The sequence below is a fragment of the Oryzias latipes genome, chromosome 14 (genome assembly GCF_053564925.1).
Source record: "Oryzias latipes strain Hd-rR chromosome 14, Olatipes_Hd-rR_3.1".
NCBI lineage: Eukaryota > Metazoa > Chordata > Actinopteri > Beloniformes > Adrianichthyidae > Oryzias > Oryzias latipes.
Window position 1 is genome coordinate 18061992 of NC_136250.1, and position 24725 is coordinate 18086716.

General features: G+C 39.5%; 1 protein-coding gene across 10 annotated transcripts in view; it reads right to left on the reverse strand.

Moving 5' to 3' along the window:
- Positions 1-24725, reverse strand: part of msi2b (musashi RNA-binding protein 2b) — a 309333-nt gene that overhangs the window by 11785 nt on the left and 272823 nt on the right. For 3 of the 10 annotated variants that reach the window (XM_023962327.2, XM_023962328.2, XM_023962329.2), the window contains exons 11-12: positions 9796-9915; positions 244-423 (exon numbers count right to left, since the gene is read on the reverse strand). The exons of 1 other annotated variant lie outside the window; for it this stretch is intronic. In XM_023962327.2, coding sequence (XP_023818095.1) covers positions 244-423; positions 9796-9915 — 300 coding nt within the window. The remainder of the gene's footprint in view (positions 1-243; positions 424-9795; positions 9916-24725) is intronic. 6 more of the 10 variants (XM_023962330.2, XM_078931295.1, XM_023962333.2 and 3 more) reach the window with 4 other exon arrangements.

The following is a 24725-nucleotide window of genomic DNA, read 5'->3' on the forward strand; positions in this document are numbered from 1 at the left end:
GGCTGCGACATAACTCCACAAAGAAACAAAAAAAAAAAAAAAAATAAAATTGGTTAAAATTTTCAAAAGAGGAGGAAGAACATGCAATTTGGGGAACTTTAGGGCAATTTCTTTTCTTTTCTTTTTTTTTTTTTTGAGAAAACATGTTCATAAAACAAAAGATCTGATCAGCTGCATGGAACAATGTGATGAATCAAATGGAAAAGTTCAAAAGGTGGATGAGATAGATGCTCATATACAAACCTGGGTTCTTAAACTGATCCGGGCTGTGTAGGTGCTGGAGGGGGGAGTTGCAGGCGGAGGTGGCATGCTCACTGTGCAGCATCTGAGCCGCTTGGGGCCCCAGGGAGCCATAGTCAGCAAAGGAACAGGGCCCCCCCCTCTGGTCACTGGGCGCAGAGTAAAACCCATAATCGGGGAGGCCTGGGAGATACAGTATAGGGTGGGGAGGGGAGGGGACTCCATCATTGTGGAAATGAACTTTTGTCAAAGTCAAAGTCAGTGTCCAGATTGCTGAGCATAGCTTGTCGGTGTGTTGCATCAATGCATTTAGTTGACTTTAATTGACCCCCCCTCCCCAGCAGCCATTTGATCTCTCACTGAAAGGATGCATTTAAACCTCCAATCTTTTTTTTTTTTTTTTTTTACCTTGAAGCTGGCCATTAAAAGCAAACACAGCATACACAATAAGGCCGCGGGTTTGACACGTTGACTTTTCCATAATTGGCTGGTCTGTCTTAAACTCTAAAGAGTGAGATAAAGCTAAAGAATCATTAAAAACAGATCAATACATTTTACATTTCAGGTGGACAATTCTTGGTTACCTGAAGGAAGCAAACACAGAGCGCCAATCAATAATCAATCTACTGTCTCCTCTCGGACCAATAAAAACTGATAAGTTCTTTTTTCCATCCTGTGAGTTAGACACAAATACGTTTATGTTAATTGATGATAAGCATCCGAGGGGTCGTAAGTACCCTGAGCACGTCTCAAACCGGCCTCTTCAGATGATTCCTCCTTTGACGCAGATGGCGGATTACCAACAGTTTAGAAAATGTCATTCAACAATAAGACATGCTGACATTTATTGCTTGTTCTCTTAATCTGAGACAAGCCGCTCCTATGAAGAGTGCAATTAAAAGAAATGGCTCCTTCTCACACCTCTTTGATAACCAGGTTAATCTACTCAGGAGGGACTGAGATCGGTGACTCCGGCTTCTCCATGCTGGGTTTCCCCTGCTGGGTGTGCGTGAGAGTGTGTTTTATTTGGGTCGTGGAGCAAATAGCCATTCAAAAGCACTTCACCTCCACCCATTCAGAGTTAGACAGTCCACTTCTGCCAAATGGAATATAAGCACCAGCCATGTTTCTCCCCGCCAATGCTTTTTAGCACTCTGATCTCAGCACTTGTGGGCTGTCTGCCCACTCATCAAATTATAGGCTCCAAATAGGGCAGGCTTCCCACGTACGTCACATAATGCCTGACACATTGAACAAAGCTCAAGAAGCAATCATTCCATTTATTTCACTTAGACAAATGTCACTGAAAATTGATTGGCCTTGCTAATGAGGGAAACTGGATCAATGGAATAATTATAATGGAAAAGAAACATTTGACAATCACACAAACCGTGTTATTGGGAATTCATAAGGAAGCCGTTCCAAAAAAAAACCATTTCAGGCGAGTGGAGATGCTAAAATCAAACAGGAAGTACTTCTTTCATTCCACAAAGGCGCTGCATTTCCCTCATTTCTTATGATAAATGGCACAAAATAAAACTATAGCAGAAAAATTACTTTTATTTCAATACACTGTAAGGGGGAAAATGAGAAAAATCTACATTTTTTAACCAGAATTTTTTTCCCCCAAAGATGAACCACTTAGTCACATTAACAAGCAGCACATGGAAGTCAAAGTCAATGCAGATGAGGCATCTGTTTACAGTATTTTCCACTAGCCAACAGCCCCTCACAACTCCAACCTAACAATACAACAAAAACGGTGAGCAATATTAATGCTATCTAGCCGTACAGTTTAAGGCCATATGCCAGGACAAGGAAAATGAAAATGTTCATGGATCTAGTCGTCTACAAGAGGATGCAAGGAATAGAGCAGAGCAGTGAGCATGTGGCTTGTCGTAGTAGCTTCTATGTCCCAACTACAAGCTTTTTCTAAAATCATTTTCATAATGATTTGAATGAATACTTAGAAATGCAATTTTAGGATAATTATTTTCATATGCGTGTCCTCCATTGTGAGAAAAATGCCACAAAAACATGTCAAAAATACCAAAAACTGCATTTTTATTGGAGTGGGTCTTTAAAAATGTAGCCCAGCCCTGTATATTAAAAAAATAAAAAAACTGAAGAGAAACTCAAAATCAGTGAAAATCTGACCAAACAGACGACCATCCATAACACAAATAATCCAAACCCCAAACTTTTTTTTTCTTTGAGCAAACATCCCGCCAGGTTAAACAGTGAAATAGTGACAGCAAACTAGCTTTGTTTGCTGCAAACACAGAGCTGCATGACTCTGACACCTAGCACGCAGATGCATTTTTAAAGCCATATATTTTCATCAGTGGCTATCTGATCTGTTATGCAGGAGGAGACTGAGCAGTGTGCCCACAGCTGCATCCGTATCAGCAATCATATCGCCGCGCCTCAGACCGTCCCACTATTAATATTCAGACAATCTTTTCGGAACAATGGCCCTTTCTGGTATTCTTTTTTTTTTTTTTTTTCCACTGGCCACTAATTGGATGTAATTACTCATCTACAAAACAAATGAGCGTGTTGAGGTTGCCTTGGAGACTAGATCAGGGGACCTAGCAGTGCGAATCGTTCGCAGGGCTTCATTTATACTGATAATTATCTCCCCTGCCCCCACCCTCTCTCCCTGCTGCCCTCGGTGACCAAAGCTGGCTGTGAGGCGATGGAGAGGGGAGTGTCTCACAGTCATCTGTTACTGACATCATCGGAGAGCCTCTCTGGAAGAGGATAAATGCCCTGTTCTCGTTTCCACTTTGCCAGGTGACTGCCTTTAAGGAGGAATCATAAACCTTGAAAGTACTAATTCTCCTTTTTCTCCCTTGTTAGAAAATAAAACCTATCACTCTTAAGATAAAATGGAGCCCACTGCGACATTAGGGTGTGGGAAATTTATACAAGTTGGTGATCGCAGTGTCCCTTTGAGACCAAACAAACCGGCGCCTATAAAAAAAAAATAGCATAATCTATGAGAATACAAAAGTTTCTACCTCAAAGTAAGTCGGAGCCTCTACTCTGAATTCAGGTCATCAGCAAAATATTGACTTCTCATCTGTCAGGCTCTTTGAATATACATGATCGGACCTGTTATTTATACAGTCAACAAATAGAGGGAACAGGGGGATAAAAAAATCTATAACTGAAAAGTTATTTTCATCTCTGGAAGCTGTGACTGTTCACACACTTGCTCCTCTCTTGGCCCCCGTGGCACAAGCCGGATTCCTCTGTGGCGATCAAACCGCGTCGCTCCGCAGAAGATGTCAATAAACCTGACACGCGGCTCCTCAAATTAGCCCTGAATTTTAGAGCTGCCATAATTAGCTTTTCCATTTTCACCAGTGTCATTTAAAAATAGCGTAAGGAAACTAACTGCTCTTTTGCCGTCGAGTCTTGCTTTCACTTTCTATTTGAAATAATCTTTTCTGAATGAATGGCTGAGTAATTAACAGCACTAGACACCCTTTTCATAGAGCACAGACATTTCATAAATAATACATATTTAATGTCTTGTCATTTTGTGTTCAGAGAGGCTTGTCTAATGAATTTTAACAGATGATTTCTTCTTGCATTTGCTCACCCGTACTCCGGCTTCTGTTTTCTTTACTTGGTTTTTATTTCTATGAATACTTTGCCTTTCTTTTTTTGGCCATTCTTTCAAATAAAGAACAAACTCAAAAGCTTCTGATTTGTGTTTGTTTTAAACATTACTGGACAATAACTGTGAGAGGTCACAGACAGAATCCAAACACTGCATAATGAGGTTCAGTTTACTAAACATGGTTAGCCCACTCAGACAGCATGAAAGGATTCTCATGCAGATTTTACCCTGTTAGAACGGGAGCTTCTTGCAACTGTGAAAGAACATTTACAATGCAAACTGTTTGATACCTACAAAGATTTAAAACTTTGTTTTTAGACATTAAAGATATTTTACCAGGTTTTACTTTGATTTAATTAATCTTTGCTGCACACTTTCCAAACTTTTCCCAAAATAAGAAAAATAAGGAAGTTTATATTAAAATGAGTCAAAATCCTGTAACTCTTAAAAATAGAAAAATTAGATTAAAGACTGGAATTAAAACCTCAAATTGTAATTTTTGGTTAAATTTTAAAAATGTTATTTCAAAGTTATCTGAATGTTAAAAAGGTAGACTGGCATTCATTTTCATTTTTTTGGAAACAGAAATTTAGATTTCTGTTAAAACAAAAGAGAGTTTTAGATTTTATGAGGATTTATTGAGATGAGCCATGTTCTTATTTGTTCACATTTTGTTCTAAAATTAGTCATTTCCACTTATAGAACTTGTGTTTTTGTCACGACAATCAAAATAAACAACAATTAGTTTAATAAAAACTCATGATACTAACCATTTCCCTAGCACTAGCAACATTTACTTATTAATGGGCTTTATAACATGCCGACTTCATAAATTCTATCTAGTTAACTTTTTAGCTTTTTTGTCTTTTCGAACATCTTGTTTCTAGATTTTGATATCTTATTATACGATTTTTTGTTAAGTAAAAACGTCTTGCTTTATAGACAGATTTTTTTACTACTTTCTAGTGATTTTCGTCTTAAGATTAGTGTTCTCCTATTTTGAGGCTACGTCTTTTGCAGTGCAGTGTTTGCTGATTGATAACAGGATCCGTTTTTTTCTAACTCCTGCTTTGAAAACAAATCTGTGGCTATGATTGAAAACTGAAGTATTGGAAGCTGCATGTTTTCATAAAAGTACAACCTTCTAAATATGTCTGTTATCTAACCATGTGTTGGTGCATTGGAAAGTGTTAAATAAAATGCTAAAACTATAAAAAAAAATGTTTTTTGAAGTGCTTGTTTATTTCTGAAGCGCAAATATTCTGCAGAAGGCATGCTTTCCACAGATGAGTTTTCAGTCTGAGGACAAAACGGATCTGCTGTTCAAAGCCTTTGGTAGCAGTGCGTTATTCATGCAGCCCCTGGAGGGCAGAGCGGCGACATCCAGAGAGCCCGCAGCCTCGGTGCATCTGCGCCCCACAGCTGTGAGAGCCACCACTTTGTGGTGAAGGTGTGAAGGGACGCTTTGCCCTCCCTCGTGTGTCTAATATTTCCCCAGGCCTCCACCAAAAACCCCAGCAAGCAGAACTGCCTCAGCATGTCTGCGTGTGTTATTTTGCATCGAATACATGAGAAGTGCTCCTGGCGTCACAGCTAAGCTCTGAAGATTAGCATCAGGGACAGAATGGACCAGAGCTCACTAAGAGCCAGACTGATTAAGCTCCCTGCACACAGTCACTGTTACTTTCCTCTCGGGCACAGCTGAAAATCAGGGAATTTATTGGGAAGAAATTGATAATAATCTTAATTTGAAAATGTCTGTCAAAGAGGTTTCCCTCTTTCCATCGGCAGAGAAAAAAGCTGGAAGAAGAAGAAGAAGTGAGATGAGTTCTAAAAAAAAGGAAGAGAACAAAAATGAGAAGCAGCCAGCTGACAGGAAGAACAGCTTTTCAAAGTGAAGATGATCCTGATTCAGGCTGAAACTAAGACACCGCAGTCGGCTTTGAGCCGAGATAAACAGTGGATCACTGCACCTGAACATGCAGACCAATCTGCTTTGAGGGGGAAGCTGAGATCTGAGACGAGGCTCAAAATATGAAAAAAAGTACAAATGTCTTTTAAGAATTGAAAATATGAACCATTTGCTTCAATTTCTTTTTTCTAACTGTGCCAGAAGAAAACGCTAAAATATTGGGAGGGGAAAATGACATTTTTATTCACATGACCTGGGTACAATGTCATTTAGAATTCACAAGGAGAAAGTGCTTATATGTATATAGAAGTATTATTACATGTCCATCTTCAATTTATTAAAAAAAATCATTTGTTTTTTTAAGTATTGCCCTTTAGCAGTAGGATGGAAATATTCTTGTCTTTAATCTAGATTTGCAGATATTCAGTGCTAATACGAAGTAAAAAAAAAAAGAAGAAAAAATCCAGAACTTCAGTGGTTTTGTGCTGCAGCTCAAAGCAGGTTCCAAACTGCAACAGCAGTTTATAAAGCTTACTATGGGCTGCTACCTCTGTGCCCTTAGGCAGTACTAAACTCTGTGCAGTAGCCAGATCTCCCTGATCCACTTGAGGAGTTTTCTGCTGGAGATCAGGGAACAAAATACATGTATAACTGTAGACCAAAGCAGAAAAAAAAACTCCAAAAGATTTTCTCCTGAATAACATCCATAATGGCTTTTTTCTTTTCTCTTCTTTTTTTTTTTTTTTTTTTACAAATAAAAGTCCCATTCATTGTAATGACAGTGAATGCAGCATGTCTGACTCTAATTTTCTGTAAGAAAAAGAACACGGCCTGGTCTGATTTGTATTTGACATTGATATGGGGAGGCCAGTAAGCCATTACATCAAAACTATTTTTATTAACGGTTCACTGGATGTAATCAGCAGCACTAAGCTTTTATTGTGAAGGACACGGCAGGAAACGTAGAGAAGCTAGTCAGGTGACACATTTTTAACCAATCAATGAAGTCTCCTGCAACAGATTTTTTTGGATTGAAATTTAGCAAAACCTTCATCTATTGTAAAGAAATTCAATCTAATAAACAGTAAAAAAAAATGTTGCCACATTGATGGCAACAGAAAATCTTTTTTCCACCTTAGAACTAAAATCCATCCTGTAGTAGCGTTGTTCTTAAAGCAAATCTGACATTTGTTTTAAAATAAAAATTTTGTTATAGCTTTGGAGATAAACACGTCATTTTTAATCTGCGTGGATCTCGTTCATTTTATATACAAGGAATCACATTTGATTTTTGTGAGAGAAAATGTGTTCTCATAAATAAACAAATGTAAATGTAATACACCAAAAGTTTACTCTGTTGCACATTTTGTGCAAAAGCCAAAAATTACAGCTAAATTATCCACAATATTAAAGTCATTTATATTAATTTAGAGTACTTTTGAATAATTTTCACAAAAGAAAAGAATTACTTTTTGTGTTTATTTCCTATTCTACTTTTTCTTTCACTATGTCGAGTTCATGTCTGTTCTGTTTGTGTACTGTTGTTCTGGTCAGATTAACAGGTGTGTTTTGGTTGGCTAAGTCTACCAACTGTGTTTAGATGTATTTCAAGCAGGAGCTGGACATTTTTGCAGGATTAGTAGATTGTCCCTGTCTGGCCTAAAGCCACCTTTCTTCTCTGAAACAAGCTCTGGGTGCTGTTCGTTCTCCTAAATGGAAAGTAATGGAGGACTCCAAATAACATCTAGGAGTAACAGAAGATTCATTCATTCACTCAAAATTTTATAACAAATGAATAAATCCTCTGTGCATGAGAATGCTTAAGATACATATTATCTACCAAATGCATTTTTCCTTGTGTGTAAATGATGTGCAAAGTGAGTATTTTGGAGACACTGAAAAATACACCTCGTCATCTCAACTCCATCATTTTGTCTTCCGAATGCTGAGAGTTGAGTGAAAGTGCTCTCGCTCGGCGATGGAACAGGCTGTCCACATTTTTACTGCAATCGCTGACGATTTGCAAACAAAAATCACAGCACTTACAAAGGTTACAGACAAGTTTGCTTTGAACACTCTCAGTATTCAAGTGTTGTTCATCAACTGCTCCTTTTATTTATTTTGGACAAACATACATGCAACATGTGGTGCTCTAAGGCAACTGTAGGTGGAGTCAAAGCATAAAGAATCCACAAGTAAAAACCTTTTTTTTTTTTTACCTCCTACCACCAAGAATCCTTGTCGGGACTAAAATTACAGAGTTTAGCAAAAAAAAATGAAACCAACGGGATTGCTATTCCTGAGCTGACATGGAGCTGACTGCTGCAAATTAAACCATAAGATTGGACGGAGATGCAGCAGCATCCCTAGTCGACACACGAAGGGAGGAAGGAAGGTCAAGCCTGAAGAGTCTGTGTCCTCTTTGTCTGCATAGACAGAGCCATCTCTGCATGTTACTGTTGTTCGAGGTGTCAACAGTCAAAGACACAAATGCATTTAACTAACAAAAGATGCGACGCAAAAACAACGCTATGGAAAGATGAAGACACAAAGATGTTTTTCTTTTTTTCTGAAATCTAAATGATTGTGGTGCGGCTACAGCTGATGAAACAACCCTCTAGATTTTCCTCATGGCTTTGTTTATCACACAGATTCTCCAGTGACAGAGCACGGACATTTCTCTCTTTTAATTCCCCCATTACTGTTTAAATAGTCTACAACACTTCCCTGATGTCACCGCTTCCCACTTTGACGGCGCTCCTCTCAGCCTCTGCTCATAATCATTTACTTGTCGCCCCACTATTTGCTGCTGTCAGAATTAAATTGTACACAATGGCTGCCATCACGTCTCTCTCTTTCTGGCTGCTGCTGACCCCAAATCAACATTCCTGCTCCTTCTCAAATGTTTGTCGCAATTGTTGGGCAAATTGTTTGTTTTAAAAATGCAAAATAAACAGCCTGGCGGAGAAGATAGAGGCTTTGATTAGCTTCCACTGTCCCTTCTTGTTGCTTTAAAGGAGCAAAAGAGCGTCCACTTTTGTGCACACGTACATGCAGGTAGTATTCATTCTCTGCGGTGGCCATCTGTGCATTTACGTGGAATTGAGTGCACTTCAAATAACTTCAAGCAGCAGTAAACGACCGCCTGACTTTATGTCTGTGAGCCCACGGCACAAACTACACAAAGATCTGAGCAATAATTAAAACACATTTACTCCTGCAGGCTTCGAGCGCTTTGCCTGATTGGGAAAGACACTCTTCCTTAAAGCTGGGAGGTTGTGTGCTCAGTCAGGGGAAGGCATTATTGACAGCTATTGAAGGATCTACAGTTGTTAAGGTGGAAAAAGCAGGATGTCTAAATGAAGCCGACAAGCTGATCAATGCTGTTTAAGATGGAAAGAAACTACAGACTTGTTTTTGCTGCAGAAAAATTTGTCTGTTTGTTGTAAACAGGATGTGCACTGTCACTATGCTTTCCTTGGCTCTTAACAAGACTTTAATAGACTCTACTTAATGTCTGGAGAGGGGATTGTTGAATTTTAGAGGGATGACAGTGACCAGGGGGCAAATGCGGCAAACAAGAAAACATGAACCACCTTAACTATTAGCTTATTTAAGCTTTGTTCAGACTCTGTTAGTTTAATGGTTAGTTTGCCAAACGAAAGCAAAAGTGGCAAACCATGTTAGGAGGAAAGAAGTTTACATTTTAATTGTTATGTAAAAGGGTTCCACTTGTAAATGTTTTTAGATGATCTCAAACCTATTTTTTTACTTTAAAAATAAAAAAAATTCTTTTGGAGTGTTTTAAAAATTGATGCTACAGAAGGGAGTTAAATAATAGATTAAAAAACTAAAGAGGTGCAAAGAGGGGTGTTTATGTCAAAGTTAATTTTTCAGCCTAAAGTTGAATTTTTTTGGGGGAAGCAGGGGACTCAAAGGATCTATGGTGGGAAGCAGAGCAGGAGAAGTTGAAGAGAGCAGCAGCCACACAGAACATGGACAGAGCGTTTACCTGGCCCTGTGCTCTGTGGGTACGCCAAGTAGCCGCCTCTTCCACGGGCCCCCCTACCTGAGCCACGCGCTGCTGCTACCGCCGCTGCCGCCACCGGTCCATATGCTGTCGCAGGGAAGCCTGCAGGCACATACACACACATACACACACGCATCACTTCCTGCACATGGATGAGTACGTCCCAAAGCTACAGGAGAATGCTGAGAGCGGCGCTGAGCTGCAGGATAAAACTATAACTGTCAGAGCCAGGGGCTCGTGTCAGAGCGACATCTATCAGCAGACATCTACAGAGCCCACTGTGACATTCAAAACCCCGGTGAATGTGTTAAACATGAGAGGTTTTACATGGATCACCTGTTCTGCTGGGGTTCTGGCACTCCTCGTTGCTCAAGTTAGGAATCACAACTGTAAAATTACAACTGAAACCATAAATATATTCTTTTCTGCGTCACAGATTAGAAGTGCAATAATCAGAATTCCACAGAGGGGGACCAGCTGGCTCAAGTGAAGGAGCGTACTATGGAGAGAATTTACCGTAGGTCTGCCATTCTGTACCGTGCATGCTTTAGCTAAAAGACTGCAGCCGCATCTGAGATGCCTAGACATGTGCAGAAGTACCTGTACCTCTAGGGACAGCGCCCCCCCCCCCCCCCCCCCCCTCCCAAAAGCTCCCAATTATAGAAAATTTAAAGTGAATCTAAATAATCCACTAACATGCAACTCACAGTTTTTTGTTGGGCTACTCAGGTAGAGAATATAGAGCATAAAAAATACATTTCCCACACTCAGATGGCAGCATCTGTTTTATGATCTGACACTCAGGAGAGAGTTCCATCTGCAAGCTTATTTAAATAAAAGTCTTTTCCCCTATACAGATGTTTATAACAGTCCAACACTTGCAGGCTGTAAGATTTAAAGTCCCACTCCGATCATCTTTTAACTTTTTTTAGCCAAAACCTGCATCGTTTTCTAGGACATAGTTTCTGCAGAATGGAAATAGTTGATCAGAAATTCACCTCTGAGTTGTATTGATGTAATCCCGTAATTTTCTTTACACATCCTCCATCATGAGAAAAATACCACAAGAACATGTTAAAAACACCAAAAACACCATTTCAATTGGAATGGATCTTTAAAGTATGCACACGGATTCAACCGTAATTTAATCTAAAATGTCCTTTTCTGAAGAACTAATGAAGCGGAAAAGTGTGAAAAAGACAAATCCAGTTTTTAAGGGTCTAATAATTACCACAAATATCAGCCCAAAAATCAGACTGTAATTAAGCCAAAGCAGTATCTGAGAATCGTAATTACATTGTTGGCCTTAATGAACACAGCAGCTTGAGGTGGCTGAGAGACGCTAGTCCATGCCCAGGGCCTGTGCTCCTCTCTCAGCGCAGGAATGACATGTCATTAACAGAGGTGATGAGATTCCTCACTCTCAGCTCAACACTGTCAATGCCTAATCAGCTTCCTAAAATTATCTCCACAGGAAATGCTTTACTCACTCGCTAAATAAAAAAAAGAGCACTGGCAAAGTTCTCAATTGGGGAAAATATATTTGCGAAAATGTGCATTTTCTTTGTAGCTAAATGTGGTTTTTTTTCTATGTTGTGGTCAGCCTGTGGTTTAACCATTACAAAAAGGCACAGGACACCTCTGAGGATTATTTTTTGAATGCTGTGGAGGTGAGAGGAGCACCAGCAGGTGACCTATTTTCCAGGCCAGCCTTGTTCTGCGATTGCAGAGAGAAAAGAAGCTGACACAAAAGAGCGATGAGACGGAGGGGAGAAGGAGGACGTGAAAGGGCAGGGTCAGATGAGCCGCAGTCACAGAGAAAAACACATAGCTTTTCATCAGCTGGCTGAGAGGGAGGTAATTCACAACTCTACGGACACAATATGACCATGAATGTGCGTGTGGGGTGTGAGGAGCCGTCATGCTGTGACTGGCAGGCAGGTGAAGAAGAGAAAGAAATGCCCCCCCCAACTGCCTAACAGCTCAGGAGAGAAGGTGAGACTAGATGACAAGAACGCACAAAAGTCAACAAAAATCAACTGTGTTTGTGTCGTTTACTCTTGCATCCGCATGTGGAACAAATTGGAAGACATTTTGGCTTATATAGAAACTTGTTTAGGTCCTGTGCTAACGTTTTCCATGCACCCTTGCCTTTCTGCCGCACAGTCTCCAAGGTTGTGCCCGACCTTCATCTATTTTCCTAAGTGCTGAATCTCTCTTCCCTCACTGCCATTGTAATGACACCCCCAGCAGACCTACTGGCTTGGAAGTTAGTTGCGGGCAAAGTTGTGGTGAGAGATTAACTTTGCAGGATTAGGTGGGTTAATTAATAGATGGCTTCTGCACATTGTTTTGTGCTCACGCTGTAAGAAGCCACCCAAGAGAAGCGCTGCAGCATTAAATCAATTTCATGGCCCTTTTATTACTGAGGAGATAAAGCCAATATTTAGCTTTCAATTCTTCACAATTACTGGGCCCCTGCTTTGCCATGAGTGGCTGCGCTTGGCTGGGGACAAGGACACATCTGTTTATGAGCTTTGGAGGCCCGGGGGCCTTGCTGTCTGGACTCTGGGGAACTGTCCTCAGCTTTTCCTGCCCAAGCTCGCAGCACAAAAATTCATCCTTTCTCAGGAGTGTACACAAGAGCGAAAGAAAGATTGTTAGTGTCGAAAATATCACAGCCGATGTGTCTCCGTAGAAATTACACAGATTATTCTCTTTTGCCAAGAGAACATGATTGAATGCAGTCATCAGCAGGGGTTTGTCTTTGTTTCTAATGCAGAGTTCCTCTTTGTGTAACTGCGAAAAAAATAACGAGATCAGTATCAGGCAAATGCAGCTTCAGTCTAACAGCATACCCATGCTTTTGTCGTTTATTAAATGAGAATAGAAACAAACAGGAAAATGCTCACTAAACACCCCTTTATGGCTTCCACTGGGCTTTAGACAATAACCTGCAGACAGGTGCAGCTAATTATCAGCCCTTGATGATCTGATCATCAGCAGGTGTGCAGACGATCACAAAAAGAGGAGTTTTGTCAGTTTTCTGCTCTGGAGCTTCCTGGTGTGTGTTTACACAAAGCCAACATGTTAAAACCACAGGAAAGAGATTTTTTTTGTAAGGAGCATTTGGTTTAACGCATAAATCTTAAACAAAACAAGAGTAAAAACTGTTTCTAAATATTGCTATATTAGCGTTTAAAAATGTGAGCCATGATTCGACAGCGTTCAGGACATTGATGATCCTTGTTGAGGTAAAAACCCAAAATCCAACAACTACTATTTTAGCCTCTGATCCTCACAAAGCACGATAAAAATTTAAGTCAATATGGACAGTCCGATTAAGACTGAACAACCGCAGCCAGTTCTGAAAATACATCCAGAAGAAAGTCCAATGGACAAAAGATGGGAACAACTTGAAGTTGTATGGCCTAAAAGATTAAAGCTTAAAGTCCAGAACCATGTTTTTTTTTCTGGATAAATTGGAGAGGGAATAAGTTACCAAATTTGTTCAGTATAAGGTTATAGTGTCAGTGACACATGTTTACATTTTTCTTAGCAGAGGTGGGGTGATGGTTGAGGCTTGTTTTCCACACCAAGTTAAAGGAAGAACAAATGTGTGGTTATCAGTTAAACAACTAAGGGGTTAATTAAAAATGTCTTGAAATTGTTCCTGTGTCTGTATCATAAACTGCGGTTACATGTGCAAAATATCTTGATCGGATCAATAGTCGGATTAGAATTCAACCGTGTACATGGGCCTAGAAAAACTTTTTCAGATTAATAGAACAAACGTTTACATGCGCAGCACTTTCGGTCGAAATAAATCATTTGCACATACATGCGCAGTTCTGTTTAAAATACCGGACGAGGAAATGAGTCCCCCCTGTAAACAAGCCGAGCTGCCACATGCATATATGTAGCAGTTAGTTAATATACAAGGTGATCTTCTAAACGTGCTTTTATTATTGTTATGGTTATTATGAAGCGCCTGTTCACTCATTTTATTTTTAATCTGTGTGGTTGGTGCTTTTTTTGTGGCAAAACGGAGCCGGAAGAAGGGTTAGGTGAAGGCTAACACGCGCTAACAACATTTAGCCTTGGATGAACATAAAAATCGATGCGGGAAATGCTTCAATCTGCATCTTGGCTGCACGTAAATATGTGGGGATAACATCAGCCTTTATTTTGTCGGGACATGACTGGAGACACAAATGTGTTTTTTTTTCGGCTTTGAAAAGCTCACACACCGCCCCAAAGCCACGGGATGAGCTGGAGGCCCGAGCTCTGATGGGAAAGAGGAGACATGTATGGAGTTTTATTTCTGCCAACATGTTGCACACAAAACTTTCTAAGTTGAACACAAAACTTTCTAAGATTTTTGCTCAAAAAAAATTTTTTTTTGCTTAAAAAACGTTTTTTTGCTTTCAAAAACTTTTTTTTGCTTTCAAAAACTTTTTTTTGCTTTCAAAAACTTTTTTTGCGTTTGCAAAACACATTTTTCGCGTGCGTTGTCTCAAATCAAAAACTTAGAAAGTTTTGTGTTCAACTTAAAAAGTTGTGTGTGCAACGTGGTGGCAGAAATATTACTCCATAGACATGGTTCTCCTGACTTCGGCTGCTCGTTCACATAAAGCTGCGGGCGGATGGCAGTCCGAAGCCTCCCACATGTAACAAAGCATCCTCCCCTCCCCTCAAACACAAAGCTATAAGTCTGCCTGCTCTGCTAAGAGACACGGTTCGCTTCGTCCACCGGCAGCCGCGCCCGGACCTCGCAGGGTCGGGACGTCAGGGGGCAAGAAGTGCTCCTCCCCGGCGCCCCCCTCGCGAGGAGTGTCAGAGAAGATAGGAAGGGAGAGGCAGGGAGCCCGCGGGGCGAGGGCGGAGCGCAGAGGCGTCCGCGGAGCAGCCGGTCAGTCCTGTTTGCACTCCAAAGCTTTCTCTGGAGCGAAACACCTTCTATGCATGACGTTAAACCAGAGCAGTAGTGACACACGATCGGAATGAACTGTTTACATGCTCCAAGATCGGATCAACAATCGGCATTACCCACCTATTTCAATCGGAAAGAAATTTTGATCTGAACGAGTCGGATCGGGGCAGACTATTCCGAACGGCGTGTTTACATGACGCATTTTTCTTCCGATCAGGCATTCATTCCGATTACTTTTGTCCATGTAAACGCAGCTATTGACTGTTTAAGAGGACTGGACCAGGTGAGTATAAAGTCATCCATAGTAAATGATTTACCTGCTTGGCACACCTCTGATTTCAGATTCCAGAGTGTAGCTGTGACTTTAATTTACGCAGACAAGGACCATGCAAACTGATCTTGCTACACTAATGCTTATAAATGAAGAGCAGCTCCAAAAGAAACCCAAAAACTAATAGCAAAACTATGAAAAAAAGTTTTTAGTTATTTATCTAAGGTTGCAGTTTAGTAAAACATGCTAGAGCAAACCAATTAAGTTTCTTGGAGCTGAAAAAGCATGTTATAGATAGCTATAGATTAATTATATATAGATTTAAAATGGAGGTGTGATTGCAAAACTTTGATCTAACTTAGAGTGGCACATCACACCACAGAATCCTCTATTTTCCTGAAAGCACCATATATTAGTCCTTTATGCCTTTGAAAGTGGTATTTTCTCGAGGTGCATTTGGTTTCTTGTTCCATCTGGGCCTGTATTTTCTGAGTCTCTGTGAACTTGGCTGTACCGGAGTAGGAGGAGAGGAACAGTAGGGGCAGTGTCAGTGGTGATCAAACGGCACTGTGCAATTTTTGTGTCAAGGCTTCCTGGGATTTTTGCCTATGCTAGACTAGGTCAAACGCTTTGTTTTCCCCATTACAAAGCTGTCAAAGCACTTTAAGAGCCAAGTGATATTCAGCTAAGTAGCAAAAACGAGGCAGTGTGCTGGTCAAATTAATTCCCACTGCACCATAATGACTTCTATGCTTTCTAATATTACCATGCTTCCCGTTTACTCTACAGCTCTCCAACATGCTTTTGACAGTGAAATAACCAAACGCCAGTGGACAGACACACATTCTCTATGATTTTGCAAACTTGTGCAAATAAACCCTTAAAAGTCAGGACGTCCCTGTACCTCTCTCCCAGACATCGCTCTGCAGAGCTTTTCTGGCATTTTGCCGTTTTAGCCACAGAGTCACTCACTGATTCTATTACTCAGAAAACGTCAACTTGAAAAGTTGTTGCATTATGCATCAATAAGGTTCTATTTATGCCCTACTAGTCTGACAACAGCTTGACTGATGTTAATGTAATCTGTACTGTTCTTTGGCCCCAAACTGCCAGCAGCGGCTCCCCTGTCACTGACAAAGGAGCTCCATCAGTCACGGAGCACTCCCCTCATTTCTGCTATAAGAAGACTGTCAACTGTCTAATCTACAGGAGGAGTCCAGGAAAGGAGTATGAATATTTAAGTGAAACAGAAAATTAAAATGATCCAAAAGAGAATACAACACTAAGACAGTATCGCCTTAAATTTCTTTTTTAAAACTAAATGTATCTTGACACTTCAAAAAAAAGTTTACAATAAAAAAAAGGAAAGGAAATTCCCTCCAAACATTTTACTTTAAATTAGAGTGCAGTTAATTACATTTCAAGCAGAGCTTCTTGGGGAGCAGATTGGTGCTGGAAAGGGATGGCGCAAAAGCCCTTCAGCCTGCAGCGACCGCCGATTTTGGGAGCAAGATAGAAGGAGTGAGACAGATGGATGCGAAAAGGAGGGATGAGTGAGACAGATGAACAGAGAGCTACAACAGAGTAGAAAAGACAGATGACAGAGGGTAGGAAAGAAATAAGATACAGAGACAAAGTGGCTGGGACGGTTGTGTTAAGGTCATTTTAGGGGAATACCATAGATTGAATCAGAAAAACACAGAATGTGAAGAAACAAGGAGCTGTGTTAACATCCAAACACTTCTTCAATTGACCAATTTTGTTAAACACATTTAAAACATTGGATAAACATATGGAGAAATGCCAATTTAGGAAATAAGAGCTGCAAATTGCATTGTTTAAAAGAAGATTGTACATCTGGTTAAGCCTTATGATTTTAACTTATATTATTCCAAGACTACAGTAGTTAAGAGAAAACTAGAAGGTGGCTCTGCTTCCTTTTGAAAAAGATATCTTGTTCTGTTTTGAATTATGGAAGCTATACAACAAAATACTGCTGTTTTCTCAGAAAAAAAACAAGTTTTTTAGTCCTTTTAAACTTAATGGGTTTTCATTCATTCACATACTTCAGGATGAAACATTCCTCACTTTTCCTTCATTCTCCTAAAGATTTACAGCACTGAGTAACTTTAATAATACCTTAAAATGTCATTTTTGACATAAAATAATGTAAAAAAAAAAAGAATCACACTTATAAAACAAATATATTAGATAATTAGGTCAGATACTGTGGGTCAAAAAACAACTATTTAAAATCATCCAATTCTTTGTGAAAACACATGCAACAATGATAAGAAAGAAATAGAAATAGAAAATAGAAAGAAATAGAAAATATCTCCTCTTTTTTCTGCTTTCAGGAAACTCTGGGGTTTCTGCCCTGTTGGAACGTTGTGACTCAAGCACAGATTTATTTCCAAATTCCTCAAAAGTCAAACGCTCGGCTCTGAAGTGCTCTGCCTACAGGTCTGCCGATCAGCTCGTCCTGGAGGTTTTGTGGAGAGGAAGAACCAGCTTTTTGTTTTTGAGGCTCAAAGCTTTACCACCAAAGTCTGACAAGCATCCTCAATGTCCATTTTCAAAAAAAATCCCATTGCATTTTTTGTATTGTATGTTTTATATCATTGTATCTTTTATGTATTTTAATGATTTTATCCATCTCATTTTTTTAGAAGATGCCTAGGTTTTTGTGTGTTGTTGTTTACAAATAAAGTTGTCCAGACCTACAGTGATGTTGGTCAGTATTGTTGCTGAACCACTTTACAACAGCTTTTTGTTGGGGGGGTGTCCCTGTTTCTTGATTCAACCTGGCCAGTGATCAGAGATGACATTACAACTGACTATTTTAGATATCTGATTTGAGAACATTATCTTTCCTTCAGCACATATTTAAATGAATATTTCATTAAGTTCTTTTAAAAAACAAAAAGGAATGTAAAGAAATAGGATTGAAATAGATATAATACAAAGAGCTGCACATTCTGCGAGACACTAAGCGGAACGAGCCAGCGGAAATATGTCTGCTGTCAAAGTAAAGCACTACTGTCGTCTCACAGGATGAAGGGGGGGAGACTCTGTCAGCAACAGAAAACTGACTCCACTTCACATTCTGCTTCATCAATAACCTTTGATAAGAAACAGCTAAAAACACGGAGACAAATAAACTAAAAAAAGGAAGAAAATATTTATCAAAGTTACAAAAGAGACAGCCGGCTAGCAAGACATCTTTTCATCTCCAGACTGACAACTGTCCTTTTGTTGTCATCCTTCAGCACTACTTTGTTGTTGAAAGCATCTTTGGGCTGTTGTTATCAAAGGCATAAATCACAGAGCTGAAGAGAGCCAGGTGGCTTTCATATGAACTGCTGCACACACGCTCATCTCTCACCTCTCCTCTGATCAGCGCAGACCTACAGTGTACACTAAGATTTCCCCTCACATGAAACGCAGAGGCGGCTGTCTGGATCGGAGCCAGAGAGAGACAAAGAGCATTTACATGCGCACCCATAATTCAATTATAACCAGACTAATGCAATATGCATATTATTGCAACTCTCATGTAAACACCTTAACCAGGTTATCTTACTCACATTAAGGGCTCTAATCAGAATAAGCATAACTCGATTAACAGAGCTGAGTCACTTGTCAATCATTCAAATTAATCTTCCTGCGTGTATGTCTTGTGCTTTTCGGTGTTTGGATTCTGTGCACGAGCTTTGCAGGAGGCAAAGAGCAGGAGGTCCGCGGATCTCGTATGTTCCGAACAACAGAGGAGATGAGAAATGCAGAAAAAGGAGCACTTGATGCACATGCTCCTAGAAGTCGCTCCTCCGAGTCATTCCTTCTCCTGCTGCACGAGCCTGCAGTGTGGCACATCATTTACTAAATCGCTACTTTTAAAGTGCTCAACAATCTGCTTTTGAAAAACAGGCTGCCAGCGAGCATAACAGCTCTTTACATGAACTACTGCACCACATAGATTATTGCTGTTGGGAACAGCTGACTGCATGTATTTATAACACCATTTATCTGGATGATCTTACGAAAAGTGATTAGCTCAGATATTGTTTGAAAAAAAAAAAGATGGATTGATGCTTGTGAAGTGTAAACAATTTCTGTTAGTAGTCAATTCTAAATAGTACATTTTAAACATTGAAATGAATTTAAGTGAATGTATTTTTGAATGTAAGGGACCAGTTTCCAGTGCAGGTCAGGGGTCTGCAACTGAGCCTCCTCTATAGTGGCTCCCTGGCTAAAAAAAAACTAAAATAAGAGCAATTTTTTAAAGTAAGGGTGACTAAGTTGGGATTGATTTAATTTAGTTAAGTTTATATTTTTATAGCTGATGTGCAACTAGAAGTAAGATAACATATATACAGGTTTTAACATCCCCCTTGACATCAAGAGGCTGTGCTCGCTCTGTGCTTTCTCCAGAATGCACAGATGTCAAATACTAAGCTAAACTTTGGTAAAAAGTCAAATTTTTTCTTATTGCTCTGTTTATTTTATGAGTGTAAAACACTTTTTATCTTATGCTAGTAGAGTTGTTAAAATATATTTTTATATTTGTATATTCGTTGTATACTTTTTCTAGGGAACCAGTAACAAAAAAAGTCATGTTTATGTTCAGGTTTACAGCTGTAGTGAGTAGGAAAAAGGTTAACGGCTCACCTAAGCAGGCCTAAGGAGGTACAACAAGAGAAAATGCTATTTCTGTCTTAGGTTGCTTAACACCTTTCATAGGAGTAAATTAGCTGCACAGGGATGATCCTGTTTAGCACACGTCATCTTTTATTTTAAAAGGAAGTCATAAAAGCTTCTGTCAAAAGGAAAACCAATTTCACGTTTTGAGAAAATGCCATTTTCTCTTTATATTTCTATTTTTTTCCATGTCAAAAAAGAAATATATTTTTTTTCTTATTAAAGGTTGCAGAGCCCTGGTAGGCTCATAACAGTGGCAACTTTTGTGTGTAGTTGGAAGAGCTTGCAGAGTTTGTGGCATCAGAATTGTTCACTAAGAGCCATTTGGTCCCTGTACACAGACAGGGCTTGGTTTGCATTGCTGACAGTAAACAAGGCAGGATTTCTAAATTTCCCTAAGCGAGTTCATAAGTTTTGTAGACATAACATCAAAGAGCAGCCAGGAAATGGGAGAGTATCCAGCTTGGTTAGCAGAGGAACTGTGCCTTTTTTTCAAGTCTCTGTTTTTTTGCTGATGATGTAGCCCTGTTTGCACAGATCTTCAATTGGCAGTCAAGAAGTTTACAGGGAGATCGTGTGTGGTTGACAGGATCAGAATCAGCGCCATCCAATGTGAGATAGTGGGTCACAAAAGAGTGTACAGCACATTTCCAGCTGGAAATGTGTTACCATCACAAGTTTGAAAATTGACCGTCTTGACCTCTGAGTAATGAGCAAATAGTAAATGGTGCGTTATTCTAAACCGCTTTTCCCTGTTTTTCAAGGCTCAAGTGCTTTAGAAATCCCATCCCTTTACGCGTTCACAAACATATTCACTCACCATGTAAGAGGTTAACCGGGCCACAGGGAATGTGGGGTTCAGTACCCAAAGACTCTTCTGGACACATGAGTGGAAACTGAACCAGCAAGCAGATGTGGACCGGTCTAACACTGCACCATGGCTGCTGTGTCAATAAAATTTTAGCAAAGGGAACCTGGACTCACCCTTTTAAAAAGAGTGATAAACTCAGGTATTCAGGCAGATGACTCTGATTGACAGAATCAAAGCCGTGGGGAGAGTCCTTTTTTAAAAACTGGAATGTATTACACAATATTCCTAAAAACAACAACAAAAACCTCCAACAAAGCTTGAATTTAAGTACAATTTCTGAACTGAAATTTCAGAAATTCTGGTCATTCTCTTAATTTGGCTATCCAGAATGAGCAGAATCCACAAACCAATGCAGTGGCATACATCTTATACCTAATTTAAATAATGTATGCAAAAATACCTCTTGTCGGAGAGGTGTGTCTACTAAAGCCCCAAGATGGACATCATATAAATGCGATTCGATTGGGGGTAATTGAGGTAATTCAAAAGAAATTCAGAGGTGAGATGTGGTTGAACCTCAGCCTCAGCCTGCTTGATCTAGCAGTGATTTGTTTAAGGATACTCAAACAGGGTGGATTCTTGCTGCCAAGGGGGCTCAAGCCAAAGCCCTTTAGCTGAAGAGCGATCTTCGTATTTACTATGTAGTCTGTCAAAAGTGGCGTTATGGATCAAAGGCTGCTTTACCAGTATCCACATCTTGAAATTTCTGCTTAAATGCCTTCAGCCCTTACAAAAAAAAAAAATCCAGAGTTAGGCATAATAGAAAGCTGCGCACCTTATGTGAGTGATGTTATGACGCTGTGTTTTGAGCCCAGTGAAGAAAGGCTCAGTGTCTTTTACTTTAGTTCTCAGTGGCAACAGCGCTGTTCCTTTGTAGCTGAAGTGTGTGGCAGCATAGCATCAAAGAGGACAAACTGGCTCTTTATTGAAGTGCTGCCGCACTTTCGACCTCTTCTTTGTACTCCTTCTTGTGCACTCCAGAAAAAAGGAAACTGCTCATAGTCTGCAGAACTGATATAAAAGCATTCTGCGTTCACACAGGACTTTATATAACCCTAACACTAATGCAGTAGTTAGAGAGAAGAACCAAGAGTGAAACAATAAGGAGTAAGGGGGAAAAAGGAAATCTGCAAGCACAGATAAGGTAGAAAACATTCAAATCCATTCAACTGAGGAAATTCTAACAGTGCTTTGAAAACGGGACTAGATCTTGGTTAAAACTGTAATGTCAAGGCAGTTTATGATTGTGATGAAAAGAGAGACAGACAGGGGGGGGGGGCACACAGATGTCTGACCTTGCAGTGGTGTTTATGTAATGGTCTGCTTCAGTGCATTTAACTGCAGTGCTGCCTTCCAACCTGGGACCCAGGGAAGGAGCATGCAGCTCTGCGGTCAAATCTCCTCTGACATCAATTCTTGACACTCAGACAGTATGAAATGGTCCTGTGAGCTCTAATTGAATCAACTACTACGGTCATGCCTGTGCAGCCCCTATGGAGCCAATCATATTAATTAAACTGGACTAATTAAGCCTCTTTTCATTAGAGTCCAAGTAAACAGCCTTAATTTTTTATGCATTTTAATGCCCGCCTTCTGGTTCTGGGGGGTGTCGAGGACGAGACACATGGACATTAAAGGGGGTGGTAGTAATTTCGGACCTTCTCAAAGGTAATTGGGTACATTAAGTGGCATTTTAGTGTTCAAACTAAATATGTCTTAGCACATTTTTACAATAATAAGAGGCTCAATCCAACTTGTCCCTTATAGCCCTAGTCCAATATTTTATGTGATCAAGTGAGGAATAGAAGCATTATTTCACTGTTAGATGAAAAGGAAGGGGTCAGGGTTCAGCCCTTTCAAATAAAATCAGACAAACCAATACAAAGTTGTGCAAGTGCGTTACACAACACAAACCCAAAACAACTGGAATTTCTAAATGATGAAAAAAAACAACGTTTTTTTCTTCATTTATGTCTGATCTTTCCACAAAACCTGTTGAAAGTAAAAATTTTAGATAAATTGCTTTAACTGATCCACTTTTCAGCCCTTTTAAGAGTTGATTGTGAGTTTTGGAAAAAAAGACAGCTGGAATAAAATGCCTCCAAACAGTGACGTGACGAGCACAGACTCACGCGAGGATCTGGTGGAGAAGAAGGTTTCTGCTGTGCACAGCAAGATGGCACTGGAGGCATTTTAGACCTAAGGACAAGGCCTCGTGGCAGCAGAGGCATTTCTAGACTGGAGCCTGTTTGGGTTATTTCGGAGTCCTAAATGTTCATGCAACATAGTTTTGAGTAAAATATTTTTTAGTAAAAACATAGGTATAATAGAAGTAGGACTATACGTATTAATTCACTTCTACCACTTTCAGGCAAATCTTTTTGCATTATTTGAATGTGTACTTTACGAACATAAATAAGTCTATTTATGATTAAGAGTATTTATAATTGTATCATTTACATGCATATCAATGTATTTTTTATTGCTTGAAATAAAACAATTCCAATTCGAATAAGACCCCACTATTTGACGGTTTATATACCCTTTAAATCAACTGCTTTACTTTTTTTGCTTCAATTATTCTCTGTTTTTGTGGAAAGATAGAATAAAAACTAAAATTTACACCATCATAAGTATTAAAAAAGAAAAAAAAAACTCCTATGATTTTTCTGCTTTGAGTCAATATGGATATCTCATTCTGGAAGTTGTTAAATACTCACTAAATGCATTACATACCTAAAAATGAAGTGGAGTGATATACGGTGGCCCTGAGGTCCAAATCACATCAACAAATCACTCAATGCAATAACAAAATGAAAATCACAGCAACACAGAAAAGCAAAACAAATAATAAAAAACATTTTATTTTAGAAATCAAAACAAAATTCCAGAAATCAAAAGGCAAGTAAAAAAATGAAACAAAATGACCTTTTGGAAAAAGAAAGTTATTTTTCAGAAATCAAAAGATATTTTAAATATAAAACAAAGGAAAGAAACTGGGAAAGGTAGGTATTGGCTGACTGAATGATGCAGTTTGATTCTTGGCATTTCAGTGTTTTCAATGTTCGCATGCTAACAAAAATTTTATGATTAGTACGGAGCATATCCAGTATCACTTCATGCTGAGTTGAAATGATCATCATCATTCAGTCAGCAATGTCCTATAGTACCTACCATTCCAGGTTTCTTCTTTAGTTTCATGGTTCAACATTTCATTTTGATTTCTGGAAATTATTGTTGTTTTCTGAAACTTTTGATTTTTATTTTGGTATTAGGAGTTGTGTTTTTAATTCTAGAATTTTACTCAGATTTCAAAAATGTAATGTTTTTTCGCTTTATGTTGTGCTTTTTTCACTGACGTGATCCTTAAAATGTATTTGGAATTTTGTTATGTTTTGCTTTTTTCACTGTCAGTGTGCTTCTTAAACTGTTTTTGCATCGAGTGATTTGTTGGTGTGATTTGCACTAAAAAGTAAAGTAACTAAAGCAATGTCTCATTTTGTAAATTTTTTTTTTTTTTAATAAATGTTCTGATATTGGAGAAAAAAAAATAAAGTTGTGTTCAGTTGAGTCCTACATACTTCATCCTGTTTTATCCAGCTCCGTGCACCGTAGTTACACAATGTTACACCGCTCTAGATACAAAGGGCAAGTGGGGTAAAATGTATTATGACCCAAAAATAGCATGAACATACACCATATTTGTAGCATCATCATTGGAGCAGCAAACCATGTTCCCACATTGAGGTGAGACATTGCATGGAAGAAAAGGGCTGTCTGCCATGATCATGAGTATGTGTTTGTATACATATGTCAGTCCGCTAGGAAGAGAGTGCGGAGCTGAGCGACTGGAGAGCATTTAGTAGAGTCAGCGGGAGGGAAGGATGGAGGGATAGTGGGAGAGAAGGGGGGGCAGCTTTGTGGAGTTCACTGAAGTAACTATCTGACTGGGCTCTGAGCTCTCAAACAGTGGGAGGCATCAAAACAACAAGCGGATAGAGCATGGTCCTAATGCACAAACTGTAGTATCCTTTCTGCTGTTAGAAGTCCACATCTGCTCCGCTGCTCGTCTCCACATCGCCCAAAGGTAGCCGCATTCAAGGCGGCATAGCTCAGGTTTCATTTCTGGACAGGCGGCT